This window comes from Hippopotamus amphibius, chromosome X (genome assembly GCF_030028045.1).
Source record: "Hippopotamus amphibius kiboko isolate mHipAmp2 chromosome X, mHipAmp2.hap2, whole genome shotgun sequence".
Classification (NCBI taxonomy): Eukaryota; Metazoa; Chordata; class Mammalia; order Artiodactyla; family Hippopotamidae; genus Hippopotamus; species Hippopotamus amphibius.
Genome location: NC_080203.1, coordinates 38,886,006 through 38,905,453, shown reverse-complemented (window position 1 = coordinate 38,905,453; position 19,448 = coordinate 38,886,006). Strand labels below are relative to the sequence as shown.

At 38.6% G+C, this 19,448-nt stretch overlaps 1 protein-coding gene across 9 annotated transcripts in view; it reads left to right on the top strand.

The window, feature by feature from the left end:
• PAK3 (p21 (RAC1) activated kinase 3) overlaps positions 1 to 19,448 on the top strand; it is a 257,512-nt gene that overhangs the window by 179,741 nt on the left and 58,323 nt on the right. For 8 of the 9 annotated variants that reach the window (XM_057717981.1, XM_057717976.1, XM_057717975.1 and 5 more), the window contains 4 exons: positions 4,876 to 4,976; positions 9,354 to 9,398; positions 10,547 to 10,700; positions 12,183 to 12,220. In XM_057717981.1, the coding sequence (XP_057573964.1) occupies positions 4,876 to 4,976; positions 9,354 to 9,398; positions 10,547 to 10,700; positions 12,183 to 12,220 (338 nt within the window). The remainder of the gene's footprint in view (positions 1 to 4,875; positions 4,977 to 9,353; positions 9,399 to 10,546; positions 10,701 to 12,182; positions 12,221 to 19,448) is intronic. The other variant, XM_057717983.1, reaches the window with a different exon arrangement.

Genomic DNA, 19,448 nt, shown 5'->3' with positions numbered 1-19,448 from the left:
CTCAGTGGATAAGAGGACTTGGCCAGGAGAACTAAATGGCAGTAAGCTCAAAGGAGGGGGCTTTGTAGGCAAATGCAGAAGTACTGATCTCAAATAATTTGGAATAAAAATGAGGAAACTCTGCCCTTCTCCATTCCCCAGACCTAAAGACTTGGAATGGAGAAGAACGATCCCTGTCCATCAGGATTATCTGAGCAAGTGATACCTTGGTTGGATAGCAGGGTGTAAAATTATTTTTCTCAACCCCAGCTGCTTAATGGAAATACCAGAGGGCCTTTAAAAATTAAAGGTGTAGACCCCAGGCTAAGTCTGAATCTCTGGGACTAGGGCTCTGAAATCTCTCTCTCTCTCTCTCTCTCTCTCTCTCTCTCTCTCTCTCACCTTTTTGAAGTTCCCACATGAGAGTGAAAAAGTTTGAGAAGCTAAGGCAAGAAGTCAACAGTGCATTTAATGAAGAGGTTGAAGTGAAGGTGTAGGGGGATTTTAATGGAGTAAGGCCTAATCACTAGAGGAAATGCAGAACATTGGGGTGGGCCATATAGGAGATGACAGATGACTTTTTCTTTAAAATGTAGTGGGATGGGGAAAGATATCAGGATGAGAGACTCTGGAGAGATTAGCTGGCCCCTGGAGTTACAGTCAGAACCATGAACATGCAGAGGGTCCCAGTACCAAACACCATTTGTAATTTGTGATCTAGTCAGCAATTTGTGGCCTTTGTTCTAGGGCCCAATAGAATATAGTTGATATGTTTAGAAGGTGGTACTCATTTGTGCTTCTGTTCTCTGCAAATATCAACCCAGAGCCGCACCTTATGAGCCCAAGATTCAGGTTAGGCTGAATCGTAACATAAACAACCACTACTCACAGAATTTTCTGGGAGAGATACAGACTTTTAGTATTCCTTAAAAGAAAAAGAAAAAGAAGTTCTCAGCTGGGCTTCATTCAGTCACTAACCATTTACTGAAGACTAACAGCTCAAACCTATTAAGGTTTTTTTTTTTTAATGCTACTGAATAATAAATAGTGTCGCTATTAAGAGCTTAGGTTCTGCAGACACAATTGGGACCTAGGTTCAAATCCTGGTGCTGACACCTGCCAGCTGTATAACCTTGGATACGTGGTTTAACTTCACTGTCTCACTTTCCTCATCTATAAAACAATAATAATACAATAACAATAAGGCCTGCCTGATAAGATTGTGGTGGAGATTAAATGACGTAACCCTAGAAGCACTTTGCACGTGGTGAATATTCCATAGATGACAGTGATTACGTGTGCAGACATAAGCCAGGTGCTGGGGAATACGAGAATGAGTAGGATGTAGCTAGCCTCTGCTGTCAAGTATCTCACATTTTAGCTAGAGAGAGAGGTATGTAAAGAAGAAAGGACAATTCAGTGTTATTAAGGGCCAAACGCAGAGCATACAGGGGGTAGTTCTCTGGGAGCGGGAAGAGAAGGGCATTTAACTTTGCAGAGGGAAGACAGGAAAAGACCTGCCAAAGGAGAGCAAACACAAGAGTGAATCTTCAAGAATAAGGGTGCAGAGGTGAGCCGGTAAGAAGTAAGCCTTTCCAGGCCTCAGCATAACATGTGTGAAAGCTTGGCAGTAAGAGAAAAGCTGGCAGTTGAGGGCGCGTGAAATAGGTGTGGAACCGCAGGGGCCACAGCAAGAATAGACAGTGGAGAGGTAAGCTGGGGGCGGATTAAGCAGGCCCTTGGCAAACACGCTAAGGGGCATGAACTCTGAACAGCTGGCTCATGGGGACCCCTGGAAGGATCTTAAAGGCAGAAGTTCAAAAGATTACTCCGGCCACAGAGTCATGAATTGCAGGGGGCAAAACTGGAGGGAGTAAGACCAGGTGAAAAATGCCAGGGCCTTGGACTCAGATGGTGGTTTGTGGAGATAAAAGGAGGAAGATGGATCCAGAATGAGTTAGGGAAATAGAACGTGATGACTAATTAAGGTAGAATTAAAGTAGGAGTCAAAGAAGCTCCTAAATGTATGATTTGGGCAGTTGGGCCAGGGTTGAAACACGCAAAAGCCAGAGTAAACGTGTGCCTAAGGGCCAGCAATTTGGGGCACCCAAAATGTGAAAACATTTTGATTTGGGATATAGAGTAGTTTTTTAAAAGACTTAATCATCACAGAAACATCAGAACTTTGCGGGCTTCCTTACCTTTTTTATGCTTTAGTATTGTTTTTATTTGAGAGAGAGGGTCATAATCTCTTCATTGCTTAGAGCCTCCCGAAGAGGAGGGGTCCAAGGCCTTAATCCTTTCTGATCTGGGTGGTGAGTAGTTATCATTTCACTGAGAACATGGACACTGAAGGGGGAGTGAGTTTGGGCTTCCTGCCTCTGTTGTGTTTAGTCCTGTGCAAAGAGAATGGCATAATTTGGTTGGTAAGGGACTGGCAAGCAGGTGGCCTTAGGGAGACACCATTAAGCTGATTCACATAGCTCAGCTTAGGTGGACTGTTTATCTCTAAGTCAACATGTTTCAATTGTGCAGCCATTGCTAATGGAGAAGTAGGGAGAGCCTGTTTGCTGGTCGTGAATGCAAGGTGATATGATGATTAGAGATGTAGACTAAGCTAGGGCTTCTTAACCTGGAGCCCAGGGAATTTTGAATCTCTAAGTTATATGAAAAATTGTGTGTATGTGTATAGTGCAATTTTATAGACAGATGTACCACAGCTTTCTTCACATTTTTCAGAGTGGTCTTTGGCACCAAAAAGGTCACCAACCACCAGGAGTAGATTTACTATGAAATGAATAAAGCTGCTTCTTCAGAGTTTCTCACTTGCCTGGGACTCTTCCAAGGCACTAGAAAGAGCCCTAGCAATTTTGTATTGTTTTTGCTTAAAGGGAGCTTTCCTCACATAAAGTCTTTGGTCTCACAAAATCTGTATCTATCCCTGCCAAGCGTAGATTAGGGACTTATCCAACATGAGTTAGTATCTGGGAGTGAATGCCATTGAAGAGAAATGAATGCCAAAGACTGTGCTAGGAAAGGCAGAAGAAAAGATGCCCATCAAATGAAGCATGGTCACTGAGGGACAAGGAGAATCAAGCCACATTGTCAAGGAAGTAGAAAGAGAGGTGGTTATCCATGTCCCACATGGATGGGAGGGAGATCAGGAAAGAGGAAAATAAGAAAATGATTACAGGAGTAGCTGGGACACCTTCAGTGGCAAGAACAGAAAGCTGGTTGTTCTGTTTGCCTTTCTGGACAAGGAAAAATGGTAGTTGAACAAGTACAAATGGTAGCTACAGTCCATACACATGCAGGGGAAATAGAGGTGCCTACAGAAAACTCTCATCTTCACTGTTCAGTTCAAATGATATTCAATAAAGTAGGCTCACTGTAAATGTGGAATCGATGCTGAATTGAAGTTAGATGGCACATATATACTTTTCAAGATGAGTCCTAAATGTGTTCCATGGCCAGGCAAAGACTTTGAGTGACTCTTGTCCCCCCACCCCACCCCAACCTTCGTCTCCTAATCCTGTATCTTAATCCTCTTACTACTTGATTTTCCGTATTTCTGTCCCATATCTCTGTCCTCTATGGACAACAGAGGAGGATGTGGAACAGCGAGAGAGAGTAGAAAGTGAAAAGAAGCCATAAGAATGGCATTTGAACATGAAACGTTTTGAATTTAAAATTCGTCCTGGGTAACCCACAAAACACGTAATCCATGATGGTTAATTAAATGTTGCCTGAAATTAAGGCCAAGGAAACATCTATTTGAACCAGAATGTTCTAAATTTGCCACCCTAGCAACTTTAAAGTTGATTGGTTTCAATTGGACAAAACTGGTTCATGCTTAGTATTAGGAGGGTGAGTATTATTTTTTGGACTGTGAAATGCAGCCATATCAGAGATTCCTGCCCAAATTTGCTGATATGTCTATTATGGAAGCTAGTAAATGCCATTTTGCAATGTTTCCACAATCACTTCCTCCTGGGATCTCTTTTGAGATAGACTAACTTCATTACAGTTCCTAACTTAATTTCTTCACTGATTATACCTTTAAAGCCTTTTGACTTATTAACTATTGATGTATTTATTCATAATTGTGTCACTGAAAAATCTGTTACTTGAGACAATGATTTTGAATGGCTACTATGACAAAATTTATAGGGACATGGAAAAATAGCAACAAACTAGAATGACTAAACCAGGGAATTGGTTTGAAGTTTCTAAGAACTAAATAAAATTAATTCAGTAAAAAGCAACAATTTGGTTTTGTTTTTTTTACTAGCGAAGTTCTGGGTAAGATATAATTTAAAACATTTTTAATGATAAAGAAAGATTTGCACCATTATTGATTTGCAATAATATTCTCATTGAAAGAAGACCAAGAGCCTATTATCTTCATAATGTAAGCACCTAAAGTTCTAGTTACTTGATATTTAAATATGGTTTAACATAGAAATAATTCATAACACTTTTATAGATAGCTTAAGCACTTTTCTATTCTTTCTTTCTAATAAGGCTTAGCTTGACTTGAGTCTAATGAATTTCTTCTACAGTAAGTGGTATTTGATCCAACAAAGGCAGTTAAACACAATATACCTAAATACCTATTGATTGCATCATTAGACTGGTAAAGGACATAAATCAGTTTGACTACAAGTTTTGTTTGAATTCAATTTGGAAATTTGAAAATTATTTGGACACAGCATTTCGTCAAACTCTCAGCCACTTATTTACATAAAACCATAAATTCTGGAGTTAAATATTGTTATAATTGTGTTGGACTCCATTGCCTTTCAACTTTGTAATTATTTTGATGAACCTAATTGTACAACTTATGGATGCCAAAACCATATCCCAAATAAATACATGTTAACATTTTGCCTTTAGCCAATAAGAAGAAAGAGAAAGAACGCCCAGAGATCTCTCTTCCTTCAGACTTTGAACATACGATTCATGTGGGGTTTGACGCAGTCACCGGGGAATTCACTGTAAGTAAGCTCCTTATTTTGTTTTGTAAGGCGTGAAAAAAATTCCTTTGTGAAAATAGGTTTCAAGGAAGAATTGCCACGTCCCAAAATGTCAGACTTGATGTCTTTGGTGATTTCAAGGAAGATGGACTTTGCCTAGGCAATCACAGATGGAACTGGAGAGTGGCAAGAGTATTGGCAAAATTATTTTGTCCATCTTAACAGAAATGTCTGATCGCAGCTAGCCTTCAACTTGATTGAAAATGCTCATTTACCATGGCACAGAAGCTGTAGTCCAGATAGACTCAGCTTGAACCTGTTCTTTATCACTTGAAGCGAATCAGAGAACCGATGACTCAACTGGGCCAGTGAAAACAGTCTATCTGAATAATTCAGGCTTTACATTGGAGCCTGGGTTAACCAGATATGCTAACCACACTAACCAAAAATCTCTGTAAAATTGGCCTTTTCTTCCCTTTGATTTCAAGGACATGGCTTATTTTTAGGCTTATTTACAGGTATATTTTGTAGACATTCAAAACAACAGACCCCATGTTTCAGGAAGAAATATTGATGGCTTTAGTGGTTATATGCTTACTTTGTATTTGTGTATATATACAAATATAATATATATACACAATCTACAATAAATACCAATAAGAATTCTCCAGAAAGACTATAGCTATAGGTCCAGTCTTTCTCTGGATATTTGTAGTGCTCAAATAGCACACGACCTCAAATCTATGATATTTTATACCTTTTTTTTTAAGAATCTGGTATCTTTCTTTTAGATGGATGAAGGAAAAGATGTGGCTAGAAACATGTCCTCAGAAAGATCAACTACTTTCTCATACTAGTAAGGACCTCAGTCAAAATGTGCCTTCCGAGATAATGAGTAATTTTGAATGCATTTCAGAAAAAAAAAATCTGTGATAGAACCATCACCATTAATTCTTGGATTCTTAAACCAGAGAGAAATTTAGATATTAAATAATTAAATTTCCTATTTCATAACATGATGGTTAGTGAGTAGACTGTGTCATAAGATTAAATTTTAGAAAAGGAAGAACAAATTAATTTGATTTGGAGAATCAAACCATGTTCCTGAATTGACAGACAAATTATATTCTTTTTTCAATTCCGGAAGTAAGCAGTGCGAAAATGAAATGGAAACTGACTAAACATCTTAGCCTTGCAAAGTGATGTGAGCTGATTGTATGTTCTCAGTAGCAAGCAGGAGAGAACGTTAAGAAGTGCTGACATCGATAAAGTTGAGATACTGGTTTAACCAATTTCATCATTGGAGTCAGAGACATTATTCAAATGGCCTTGAGTCTGAGCCCAGCCTCTGTTCTTTGCTGTATTTGAGAATATTCTGTTAGCTACACTTGGAAAATATAACCTCACTATCACCACTACCACCATCATCATCACCACCCCAAACAAAAAATATATATATTTTTATAATCTGAACAAGTTTAGATTTTTAAAAAATCATAAACAAAGAGGTGACTATTTTTTCTGATGTTTGAAACAGTAAAAGCACTTAATCATTATAAGTTTTATCTTAAAAACTTCCCTTTTTTATTTTAAGAACTGTCTTTCCAGTTTTGACCTTTTTGTTTTCTGTGTGCTTTCCTTCTGTTTTATTGTTGTCATTCCATATTTCTCTTCTCTTTTTTGCTTCTGTTTTCTGATGTGGAAATTTTCCCCTCCACTATTCTCATGTGATATTCTGGTTCCTTTCCAATTTTTAAATTTTTTCCACTCTTTCTTACTTACTTGACATCTTATGACACGATTTCTCTATCTTTAGCTTTTCCTTTGTTTTTTATGGGTTCTGAATGGCAATGAAGGAAAGTGAATCACCATCATCTTGCTGACTGGAGACCAGTCATTTTCACTTGGCTGTCAATTAGAACCCAAAGAATCAACCAGAGAGCGGTGGGGTGGGATAGGTGATAGGCAATCTTTCCAATCATGAAAAACAATTCGATGCAACTGAACCAAAGCAAACAAGAACCTTTCCCCTCCTCCCAAAAACCTAATATAAAATAAAGTGTTTGGATGCAGTTGTTAGAAATCCACTGAGTATATAGATAAGACACAGGATAAATTTGGAAATCTGATATACTTTATTGTCACTGTGATAATCTCTTACAACTATTTGTCCCCACGTTATTTTTTAAAGATACCAAATTCTGCCCCACCTTTTTTTTTTTACTATCTTAACCTGTGATTTCTATTTACTAACTCTAAAAATACCAGATGATAATAAGCTTTAAAAAGTCATTTCATTGGTAGGATTTAGAATTGGGTCTTAGTCGCCCCAGTACCACTAACTGGTTATGTGTATGCGTGTGTGCATGTGTGTGTGTGTGTGCACGCACGTTTACATGGAGGGGGAGGGAGATATTACTAAACTTGATCGTTACAGTTGTTGAGGTTGAATTTCCAGCAGTTTGTTGAACTGTCGAGTCCAGTTGTCTCACAAGGGCCTGTTATTAGAATATGTGGACACTGGTTTGGTGTATTGCTTGGTGCTTACCCTTTGGCTAATTGGCCCATAAAACCTCATACACTTGGTCATACACTTAGACCCTGAGGTTACAATTAGATGGGGAGGTGAGATTTGGGGTATGAAACTGTTACAAGTCCTTACCCTTTATATTGCCATTTTTGTCCCAAATACTTCAGAACTCCCCCTTCCAGACCTCTAGACCTGTGACGGTCGCTTCAAGTCAATCAGAGGGAAAAATGGTATGAGTGATATAAATTATCATTTCTTATGATAAGATAAATGCTTGGCCTGTTGTGTCATGCTGCCATTCTCCTGGGCTACACTGGACAATCCCCAGCTTGATGTACATCTAGTTGTTATTACATACATGGTCAGGCATTGACATGGGCTCCTGCTTCTGATGCTCACACTTCTAGGTCTCCATTAGCTATCTGACTTTTGGGGTTTGTACCTCAATTTGGAGTAATGAGATGGCTTTCTGATTCCGTGCCTTTGTGGCATACATTCAGATTTAAGTGTCAGGTTTCATTGATGAACTGGTTTATCTCAACTTAAAAAAGGAAAAAAGAAATTAAGTCAGCAGTGTAGTCTCATGGTAAGTATAGTTGTCTGGAGGATCTTTTGCAATTGACAGCAGTTTTTCCTGCTGTCCTAGTGATCACAAGACTATTATCACAAAAAATGTAGAAGTGCCATGAGAATGTATAATAACTGCAAATATTCTAATGATTATGGTAATGACCATGCCAGTGATGTCTGCTCTAGTGGTTATGTGCAATGCATACCCTGTTTTGTAACACTTAATAACTCCTTCGGCCATTACAGTATTAACCAAATGCTATTAATTGCACTTAGAATCAGAACTGGGATCATGCATGGGCTCCTGAGTTCAAATTTTTGGCTTAAGGCTTTAGCATCAAATTGCGTGATGAATGCATGTAAAAATGTCCTTTCACTGTGCTTGGAGAACCCCAAATGCCAGGAATCAAAGACCTGTATCTCAAATCAAATCAGTTGAGTCAAAGCATGTTTCTGTAGTGTTGGAAATAATATCTTTATTTAGACAAAGCTGTTACCTTATATCTGATCTTATTTTGTGGGAAGTGGGACTTTGGTACTGTGGCATTAAAATGGAGATTATTCATTCCAATAAAGAGCTTAAAAAATGGAGATTATTCATAGTATGATTTGAAACGAAATGGTTTCCCTTTCCCTGGTCTAAATGTCTAAGAAATTCAAACATAGAGTCTGGCTGTGTGGGAAATCCTTAATCTCGTTTTCTCTAAGCCAGCCATGACTTTAGCTCTGAAATACAGAAGAATCACCTTAATGAGGACAAGGTTAAATTCAGCATCACCATATAACTCTTCTTTGAATTTTAGCCACACAGACACTTCCAATGTGAAATTGAAAATGGTTCACCAGAATTGGGAACTGAAATTTGTAAGTTCATCACATGGCCATTGGCTACCTGTGACCACCCAGTTGTAAAAACAACTTACAAATTATGGCTGAAGCTTTTCATGATGCCATCCTTCTTCCCTCCAAATTCATGTTTCTGCCTTTTACTAATTTCTCCAGTCACTTAATGGTAATTCTTATTATTGCATATTTATGGAGGAAGCATCTGGCCAAAAGCGGAACTATGCATCCAAACTTTGGAACATTGTCGTTTTCTCTGTTCTCTTAAATCTGTTGTCCTGTAGCCTGTCCTGCCCGATTTAGTTAATACCTCCCTATTTTCATAACCGCCCCCACTTTAGAAGGGATTACCCCCCTCCCCATTCAGACCCATTGGTTTCATCTCCTCCCACCTTCTAAGTTGTCCCACATTCTGTTTTAACTTTCTTTTCTTTCTTTATTTACGTCCATTACAGCCAGATCTCTATGGCTCACAGATGTGCCCAGGGAAGCTCCCAGAGGTGCGTCACAGGCCCAAAAGAAGCTTGCATCAAAGTGCTTCTTTGAGATGTCATAGCACTGCAGCAGCAGGTTCATGTGTGTGCAGTAGAGTCGTTGCTTGGCTTATCTCACTTTTTTGTTGTCATTCCCAAACTCTGGAGGCCCACGTCACACATTGTTTTGCCGAGACTTCACAGGACAAAGCCACAGAAATTGTGTCTAGATGCACTTCAGGAATAGTGTGTCTGTTTCTCGCTCCAAGTTGCTCTTGGAGGTTGGATAATTATGAAATGGGGACATCTGTAGGCTGAACATGTAGGAAAGAATGCTGAACGCACAATGCAAAGCTAACCTCTCTGTGTAATTTTTGCAATTCTCCTTGGTTAGATTGCCAAAGACTCCCTCCTCTCTGCTCTAAATGCTTCAGATTATTGCAAATTTTCAGAAGGTTTTGGCATGGTTGCCACAGTCCCCAGGTTCTATGTGGCCAGTGAACGAAGTGGGGAGGAGGGAGTGGAGGGAGGAGAGGAGAAAGCTGCAGGGAAGATGTTACTATTTAGCACCCCTGTGGTTATTGCTGGTCCACGATTCTATTTTTGTCTCCTCTCAATCCCCCTTTATATTAAAGTTCTAGACACCCCCCCAAAAAATTACATTTGATAATCACAGAGTATGAACTGACCAAGGGTGAGGCTTTCCTTTTGTTCTAAAAGCTATTCTGATTACAACATGCCCAGAAACAGCTTATGTTATTCCAGTCATATAAAACCTATTGATCTGCACTATACTATGCCGTGCGCAAATTTAGAGAAGTCTTGCTATGTCTGCCCTGAGTCGCCAGAAAAAAAATAAGCTAAGCCGTAAACATCATTTCATGGATGAGCAGAGTTAATATGGAGGTGATTTTCATGCGCTTTTTTTTTTCTATCACAGTCATACTCCCACCCACCCTTTTTAAGTTGGATCCTAGTTTTACCTATGTGTTTTAATTAGAGAAGAGAATGATTGCATTATTAAGTTACTAACTTTAAATCTAGAGTGTACCTTCAGTTTCCCAAGTGTAATCCTACAGGTAGCATGGGCTTCTTGGTGAAGAACTTTACTGGAACGTGAAAATGCAGCTGCTGAATGTTCTGAGCTGCCATTCTTTCCCTTTGGTTGTCCACAGGGAATTCCTGAGCAATGGGCACGATTACTCCAAACCTCCAACATAACAAAGCTGGAACAGAAGAAGAACCCCCAAGCCGTTCTAGATGTTCTCAAATTCTATGATTCCAAAGAAACAGTCAACAACCAGAAATACATGAGCTTTACGTCAGGAGGTAAGAGTAAATCTAGGATATCAAAAAGTGAGGAAGTGGGAATTCCCTGGTGATCCAGTGGTTAGGACTCGGTGCTTTCACTGCCGAGGGCCCAGGTTTGATCCCTTGTTGGGGAACTTAGTTCCCGAAAGCTGTGCTGTGCGGCCAAAAAAAAAAAGTGAAGAGGTAATTCCAATCTCAGAACCTCAGGATTAGAACAGAATGCCTGCAGGGCATTCGAAGCCAGTTCAAGTTCTTTTTCTGAATGACTTCAACATAAGTCAACCAAAAGATGAGTTGGAAGTTGAAGTTGATGTTAGGAGATTTAAGGTACTTGGGTGATTTTAGAACTCAAATAAGCAAATTGTTTAGTGAAGCAGTAGTTGTCAGTTTGAATCAGCAATCACAGTTGTTTTGTCTCTTCAGTGGCATGAAGACACTCAGTCACTTAGGATCAGGCCTTGGGATACATTCATGAAGTAAGAGATATCTGGATCAAACCCTGGTCTCTTGAAATTTATTTTATCCCTTAGATTCATTGAATTACACCATGATGACACAGCACAAATTTTGTGGTTGCAGGTTTATTTTGACCAGGCCTCAAAGTCAGACTTAAAAAGATAAATCATCTCTTGGTATTTATAAGAGATGGAAATGGCCATGTTCCTGCCAAATCTCAACTTCATCTGCTAGATGTAGACTCTGCCTTCGTCTGAAGTGTTGATATTCAAATTTGCACTATAAGCAACTGAAAAACATATAGCAAACAAAAATTTTGAAAAAGGTGATCTGGGTTGCCTCTCTAAAACAATTTATTATTTACATCTAAAGAAAGAACAGAATATTATCATTAGTGCTTCTGCTGTAAAGAGCCCCTACCTCTTGGCATTGGTTTTAGTATGGGGCAGATTTCCAGAATTTGTTCTTTATTCCATGTTGCCACTGCTTTTTCACCCTTTTATTCTTATGTGTTGAATTCTCTCAGTTTATAAAGATGAAATCCTGAAAACTATGTTAGAACTCAATAGTATCTGAGTAATTGCTCTATTCTGAAACTCACCATATGTTTTCTTGATCCTCTAGTGTGGAGACTAATTAATAGCATGGGGGGGGAGGAAGGGAAGGAGAAAGGAAGGAAGGGCGGAAGGAAGGAAAGGAAAGGAGGAAGGGAGGGGGAGAGGGAAGGAGGAAGTTGGGGAGAAATCCTGGATATAGGCGTGTAGAATCATACCAGTCAGGAGGAGGTGATATCACCATCCCTCAGTATAGATGAGATTCAGTGGAGGCCTTCATTAAGATCTATGAAATGAGGTGGTGAGACTATGGTGATGAGGTAAGGGTGCAAGCTACTTTAAGAAAAAGTATATCGTTTGTCCTAGTATCTATTTAATACTGAATTAGAAAATTTCCTTCTGGCCAAACACGTGCAGTTTTGTTAAGCATGGTCTCTAAAGGAGGCAGTCTTGATGAAACAAAGGTAATATCTTTATGTTTATTTTTCAGATAAAAGCGCACATGGATACATAGCAGCGCATCCTTCGGTAAGTGAGAAATTGAAAACAGCTTTGTACGATCGGTGTTTCCGGTGGTCCAACAGAATACAATTGTGCAGATCCTATTTTTAGATACACATAGAATCCTTTAAAAATATGTTAAAGGTATAATGTAGACACAGAAACCCATTTTTAAGTGTACCATTTGATGAGTTTTAGTAAATTTATACACCTGTGCTACCATCGCCACAATCTGGTTTTAGAACACTTCCATCACTCCAATGAGATCTCCCACGTCTGCCTAGAGTTAACACCCATCCACCCCACTCTAGTCCTAGGCCATCACTAATCTGGTTTTGTAGATTTGTCTTTCTGGACATTTTGTGTAAATGAAATAATATAGTATATGTCCTCTTGGGACTGGCTTTTCTCTCAGCATAATGTTCTTAGGATTCATCCAAGTTACTGTGTTGTATCAATAGTTTGTTCCTTTTTATTGCTAAGTAGTATTCCATGGTATGGCTATTTAACAATTTACCCACTGAAGGATTTCTAGACTGTTTACAGTTTTGAGCTTTTATAAATAAAGCTACTATGAAAATTCATGCATGTCTTTACATAGACAAATGTTTCTGTTTCTTTTACATATAGAACCTTGAAAATAATCATCATAATGAAAGAAACTTCTCTTTACTGAACAAATGTTCCAGGCACTAGGCTAATAATACTTTATATTCACTTAACCATTCCTACAACCCAATTAGATAACTCTTATCATTGTCTCCATTTTACAGATGAAATTTAGAGAGGTGAAATAAGTTGCCTAAGCTCATACCACTACATCTTTTGTTGTCACCTGTTCCAACAAACTGAGATGAAGTGGGGGAGGTGACTTTGCCCACAGTCACATAGATAGTCTTAGAGAAGTGACTAGAAAATAAGCAACCTCGTTCAAGGGCCTTAGAAGTGCTATCGTATGTGAGAGAATATCCATGCAGAGAAGATGATATCAGACAAAGCTTCCCTTTACATGATTTTCATTTTGATATCCTGATAGAAATTATCTCCTGCCTCATTTGCTTCCCTAGGAGTGAAATAATTAGCATTAGTGAAAGCTTCCTAACTGCTCATTCAGAGTCATGGGTAATCAAGCTGTTTCTTCCTTTCATAGAGGACAAATGCTGCCCTGCTTGATGTCACCCTGGGCAGCCAGTGTGACAGCAGTAGTTCATTACTGGTAAAAAAAAAAACTAAAGGCTCTGAAATAATATGGCAGTTCCTTAAAAATTTAGAAGAGAATTAGCATATGACCCAGCAGTTCCACTTCTGGATATATACCCAGAAGAATTGAAAGCAAGGTCTTGAACAGATATTTGAACACCCATGTTCATAGCTGCATTATACACAGTAACCAGAAGGTGGAAGCAACCCAAGTGCCCATCAACAGATGAATGGATACAGAAAAGCGGTATATCCATACAGTGGAATATTATTCAGCCTAAAAAAGGAAGGAAATCCTTACATATGCTACAACATGGGTAAACCTTAAGGACATTATGCTAAGTGACATAATCCAGTCACAAAAAGACAAATACCGTATGATTTTACCTATGTGAGGTTCCTGGAGTAGTCAACATCATAGATTCAGAAAGTGGTTGCTGGGTGAGGTGGAAATGGGGTGTTGTTGTTTAATGGGTACAGAGTTTTAGTTTTGCAAGATGAAAAGAATTCTGGAGATGGATAGCAGGGATGGATGCACAAGAATATGAATGTACGTAACACTCCTGGACTGTGCACTTAAAACTGGTTAAGATGGTAAATTGTACGTTATGTCTATTTTACCACAACTAAAAAGAAAACTTAAAAGAGTAAAAGCTCTGGACATAGGTGTTTAGTCTTATTCCTCCACTTACAATCTGAGCCACTTTGGCAAAGTGGCTCAGCTTCGGTGACCCTCTCTTTCCTCAGCCTTAACTGGCAATAATAACAGTATCTACCTCCTAAAACTTGTGTGACTATTGAATATGGTAATGCACATCCTATGTGGTTATTAAATGTAAGCTACTACTGCTACTATTTTTAGATGGCAGCAAAGACGAAGACGCATTCTCTCCGTGCATGAGATTTGTATGAGGCTGTGGTACTGATGCCTTGTTCAGCATTCTCAGAACAGAGCAGAATGTAGCCCTTTGTTTCTCACTGGTCATTGCCCTCTTTTTGCTTCTTTGCCATGAAAGCTTCCTGGGCCACATTGAAAACAGCATGTGAGGGGAAATAATAGAAAAGTGGAAAAGACAAAAATACCAACCTTCCATGATCAACACATACCTTACCTCCCTTGATTTAATTACTGTCATTATTGTGTAATACTAGATAAGTATCCTGACAAAGAAATAGCTGTTATCTTTTCATGTGGGTCAGTTATTTTAAACACCAACCTGCTAGGATGCTCTGTGTGTTGGTTTTTATTTTTATAAACAGCTTATAGCTCCTAATATATTGGCCTTTTTTTAGCTTGCTTCTATTGGTTTTGCTTGTAGAATTAAAACTAAATCTACATAATGTTCAAAATATTCCATCAGATCAGAAAAAAAAAAACAGATGAACTCACTGTTTAGAGATAAAAAACAACTGGATATTCACTTATTTAACGTGTTTATCAAATGCCTCCTTATAAGCACTAGGAAATTCGGAGCTCAGTCTGGTAAGGGAAGAGAAGTATGAATATTAAAGAAGCACAGTAACATATGTATCATGTTACATACGATAAAATATGTCCATTTGCTATGAGAATTCAAAGAAAGGAGCTTACTTTTAGCTGGGGAGGGAAAAGGAAACAGGCCCTTGTCTTCAACAGCTTAAGCTCAGTGCCTAGTACAAAATAGGTACATGGTACATATTTGTTGAAGGTTGAATTAGAAAATGCTTCATAGAAAAGGTAGAATTTGGGGATTTCCCAGGTTGCACAGTGGTTAAGAATCCACCTGCCAATGCAAGGGACACAGGTTCGATCCCTGGTCCAGGAAGATCCCACATGCCGTGAAGCAAGTAAGCCTGTGTGCTACAACTACTGAGCCTGTGTGCCACAACTACTGAAGCCCACGTGCCTAGAGCCCATGCACTGCAACAAAAAGTATCCCCCCACGCACCACAACTAGAGAAAGCCTGTGTGCAGCAACAAAGACCCAACGCAGCCAAAAATAAATAAATAAATTTATTAAAAAAAAAGAAAAGAGAAAAGGTAGAATTTGAACTAGATCTTGAAGGTCAGATGCGATTTGGATCTGTAAAGATGGGGAAGGGCATTCTAAGCAAAGGGAAAGCATGATAAAGGGCAGGGCAGTAAAAAGAGCAACGGGACAAGGGGGTTCGGGTTTGAATGAAGACTGAGATGCAAGAAAAGAAATCACAGGAGTTAAGCCTTGAAAGTTATGTTGGAGCCAAATCGTAGAAGCCCTTAAATGGTATTCTAAGGAATCTGGTCTATGTAAGTGTACAGTGGGAGGCCCTTGAAGTTTTGTGGAGTAGGTGAGTTAGGTGATGAAAGCTTATGCTTTAGAAGAGTGATCTGATCGCAAATGTCCAAAATGAATTCAGGACAGAAGGTAAGACTGGATGAAGGAAGACTGACTGGGGAAATATCGCAAACCTCCAAGGCCAGAGGTGATGAGGGCCTACGTAACATAGTGGTGGTGGGAATGGAGATTAGATTTAAATTCCAGAGATGTTTAGGTTATTGATTAGATGTTGGAGGAAAGGTTGAGGTCAAAGATGATTGCAGGCTTTGGATGCTATGTGGGTGGCCAAAAAGATGAGGGTATTATCTTTCTGGAAATGCATATTTCTGGGAGCAGATGCTGAGTTTCCTATTGGAGAGTTTGAGTTCAAAGGGTTGGCAAGACTTCCAGATGGAGATAATTGATTACACTACTTGACTAAGGCTGGGTTTCTATTGATTGAATGAACTGAATTGAGACCCTTAAGGTCAGGTTGAGTCACTTCTTTGAGACTCAGTAACTTGGGACTGGTGAATTGCACCTTGTATTGTCCTTATGGTTCTAGGGGGAGATTGCTCTTCACACTGCTTGTGCTCTTTTGTTGCATTAGAAACACTCCCAGTAGACCTAGCTATGCTACAGGATGTGATTTAACGGGATTGACTACCCCTTCTAGACATAGCCTGAATTACTCACAAGTTTTGGCATCTTCTAGTAGCCTGGATGAGAATCAAAATAGAAACATTGTTATATTCATGACATGTGTCAAACTAATGGCTATATAATTAACACTGAATTCTGCGATGCCTCCCATAGTCGTATGAATCTGCTTTACTGCCCGCTAGTGATAGCTTCTTTGGTATTAGTGTTATTAAATGCTAAATACTGTTCAGGCACCTACTCTTCAATTTGAGGCTACCTTGAAATTTGTATATATTTATTGTACTGTTGAGAGTGAAGTAATGCACTGAGAATTCTGAGCTGTTATTTTGAGTGGAAGGTAACAGCAATGATATGAATATGCCATGACTTGTGCCTAGAGAAACTGGGTGTACTTGTGACAGGTGACACTTTTGATTTGCAGTACTGGCTTATTTTGTTCATCTAGATTAGTGCTTTTTAAAAATTTCAGTATGCATTAGAAGTGCCTGGACAGTCTGTTACAATGCAGATTCTAGGGCTCCATTCCCAGAGTAGAATGGAACCCTGAAATCTGTATTTTAAGCAAGCCACCAAGAGTGGGTCACAGACCACACTTAACGTTATCTAAAGTTTCCAAAGTCCTTACGTTTTCTTTCTTAGACCTTTAAAAATTAAGCTCAAAGAAAGGAGAGTTTCCTAAGGTAGTTCCCCTAGCTGGTGTATTCTCTAGAGCAGGGTTTACAATTTAGAGTCAATGAATGGCCTTCAGAAGACCTATGAACCCTTGAAATTATATGTAAAAATATGTGTCTACTGTATTTTTCTGGGGAGCTAGGCTAAACCCTTTAGAATGGGAAATGAGTCCAAGACCCAATTAGGTTAAGAATAACCTCCCTTGCTTGACCACCTGTGTGGCATAATGACTGTCAAAAATACTTAATTTTAATAAGACAAAAAATCCTTACTCGGTATCCATCTATCTCTATTTTTACAAGCTTAGACATACTAGACATAATAATCCTCAGCCTGGAAGGAAGAGTGTCACAACATTATAACTTTGACTCCCCAAAAGACCACCAGAAAAACCTGTTCATCAAGCAAAGCTAAGTTTATTATACTTACAGGAGCAAGAAAGAGTGCTGCCAGTGTCTTAGAAAGGGGATGTCACGGGAGAATATTTATAGGGTTTTGGAGCGTGGCTGTGTGATTTTGAAGCAGGTCTTGCAAGACAAGGAACGGGTTAGGATTGTGCAGTGTTTCTGATAAAGTAGCTTGAATTGGTGAATATAGCAAAGTGAGGGTTTTGCACAGAGTCTTGGTGAGCAAGCTGTTATTCTTAGTAAGTAAAGTATTTCAGTTGGTTCAGTCTTATCTTCTGAGAACAAGTATTTCTTATAGTGAGAAGCTAAGTTATTTTTGCTTGTTCTCAGTATTGTGTAACATAAGGACAGGAAAATATGCTCTGTCTTGATATTTAACACAGGGAAAAGAAAGTATGCCCAGCCCCAGTATTATTTACACAGGGGTGGGAAATATGTGGGAAAAAATACACAGGGGCAGGAAATTATGTTAATTTCAGTTCTTGGTACCAAGGGCTGGTATCTCTGTGAATTGCTGGGTAGTTGATACTCCCTGGCCCAACCATCATCTAAAACATAATGTCCACTGAAGGTCACACATTCTTTCCAACCAACCAACCAACCAACCAACCAACCAACCAACCAATGTGGCAGCATAGTGTTTGTTTCCAGATAAACAGACATGTATCTTCCTCCTCCCCTATAAACCTTAAAGGATGAAAACCTTTAGGTTTTCTGATAGTCCCTTAGTCCATCCTTAGAGATTGGAATGTCCCCCATATGAAATCAGAGTAGTGAGGACAGTAATGAATGTTAAGAATCAGTCAGTGAAATTTTGCAAGTGGATCTTCTCTAGTAAAATAGCAAGAACTGAAACGTGCAAGGTTACCTCTTGGCCAGTAGCCACTGGTTGGTCTTTGTACCAGTTTAATGGTTGGGCCAAGAAGCCTCAACCTTGGCCCATTATATTTGCCGACAGGGTTCCTTTAGATCCTCATAGGCTGTATATACACCCTCATTTATGGAGGACATGTGATGCATTGTATCAAATATATCAAATATACTAAACGGCCTCTATACCCCACTTTATATTTTTGCTGTAAACTTTTAAAGGTAATTTTTAAAATAGTAATTTTGAGATTATTTGATCATAAGTAGCACTTAATTTATGGTTAGGTGTAATTTCTTAGAAATCATTGTGCATACTCAAGAATTGTTGCTAAATAGAACAGCCTAACCTATAATTTGTTTTTTAATATAATGAAATTTCTAAAAATACTACATTTAAATGACTAATTAAGTTGGCATATATTATACTTAATAGACATTTAATTAGACATTAATTGACTTAAAGTTTATCGTTTTCTTGTGGCATTTTGTAGCTGATGATTTATTTCTGAGTTCAGATATTTTCATAGGCCCACTTAAAGCTTAATATCCCTAGGCATGTTTCATATTGCCTAATGAATAAAATAGCATTGTTTGCCATGTAGAAACTAGTCGGTTTATATGCAGGTTCTGCCCATCTACCAAGGAAAAGTGATTAGTTGCATTCTGGATCCCAGCTGGCATAAGATAGAGTAGAAGTTTCTGGAACAAAATAATATCAAAACAAATACCAATAATCCAAAGACAACTTCTCTCTGTGACCACTGAGGTGCCCAGAAGAATTAGTCTTTCACAAAAAGAAACTGATTTTTTATCTAGAAACATAATGTCATTACTGTATGTCGCTATCCACACAGCCACACAACACAGTGTAATAGCCCAGCTGCTTTGGCTAAATTAAGAATAAATATGCTGGACACCCGAAACTAACACAACACTGTTAATCAACTATATTGCAGTATAAAATAAAAATTTTTTAAAAGAATAAATATAGGCATATAAATAGAAAAATAATATCAAGTAAGCACATAAACTTCAATCTATAAACCACTCAGCATATTATCAGGCAATCAAATATTCTTTCAAATTTATAAATTCTAAGTTGTCTTGTCACAGTATATAAACTTGCCATCTCCAATAAGATATATGGTTATACCTATTACACCACCG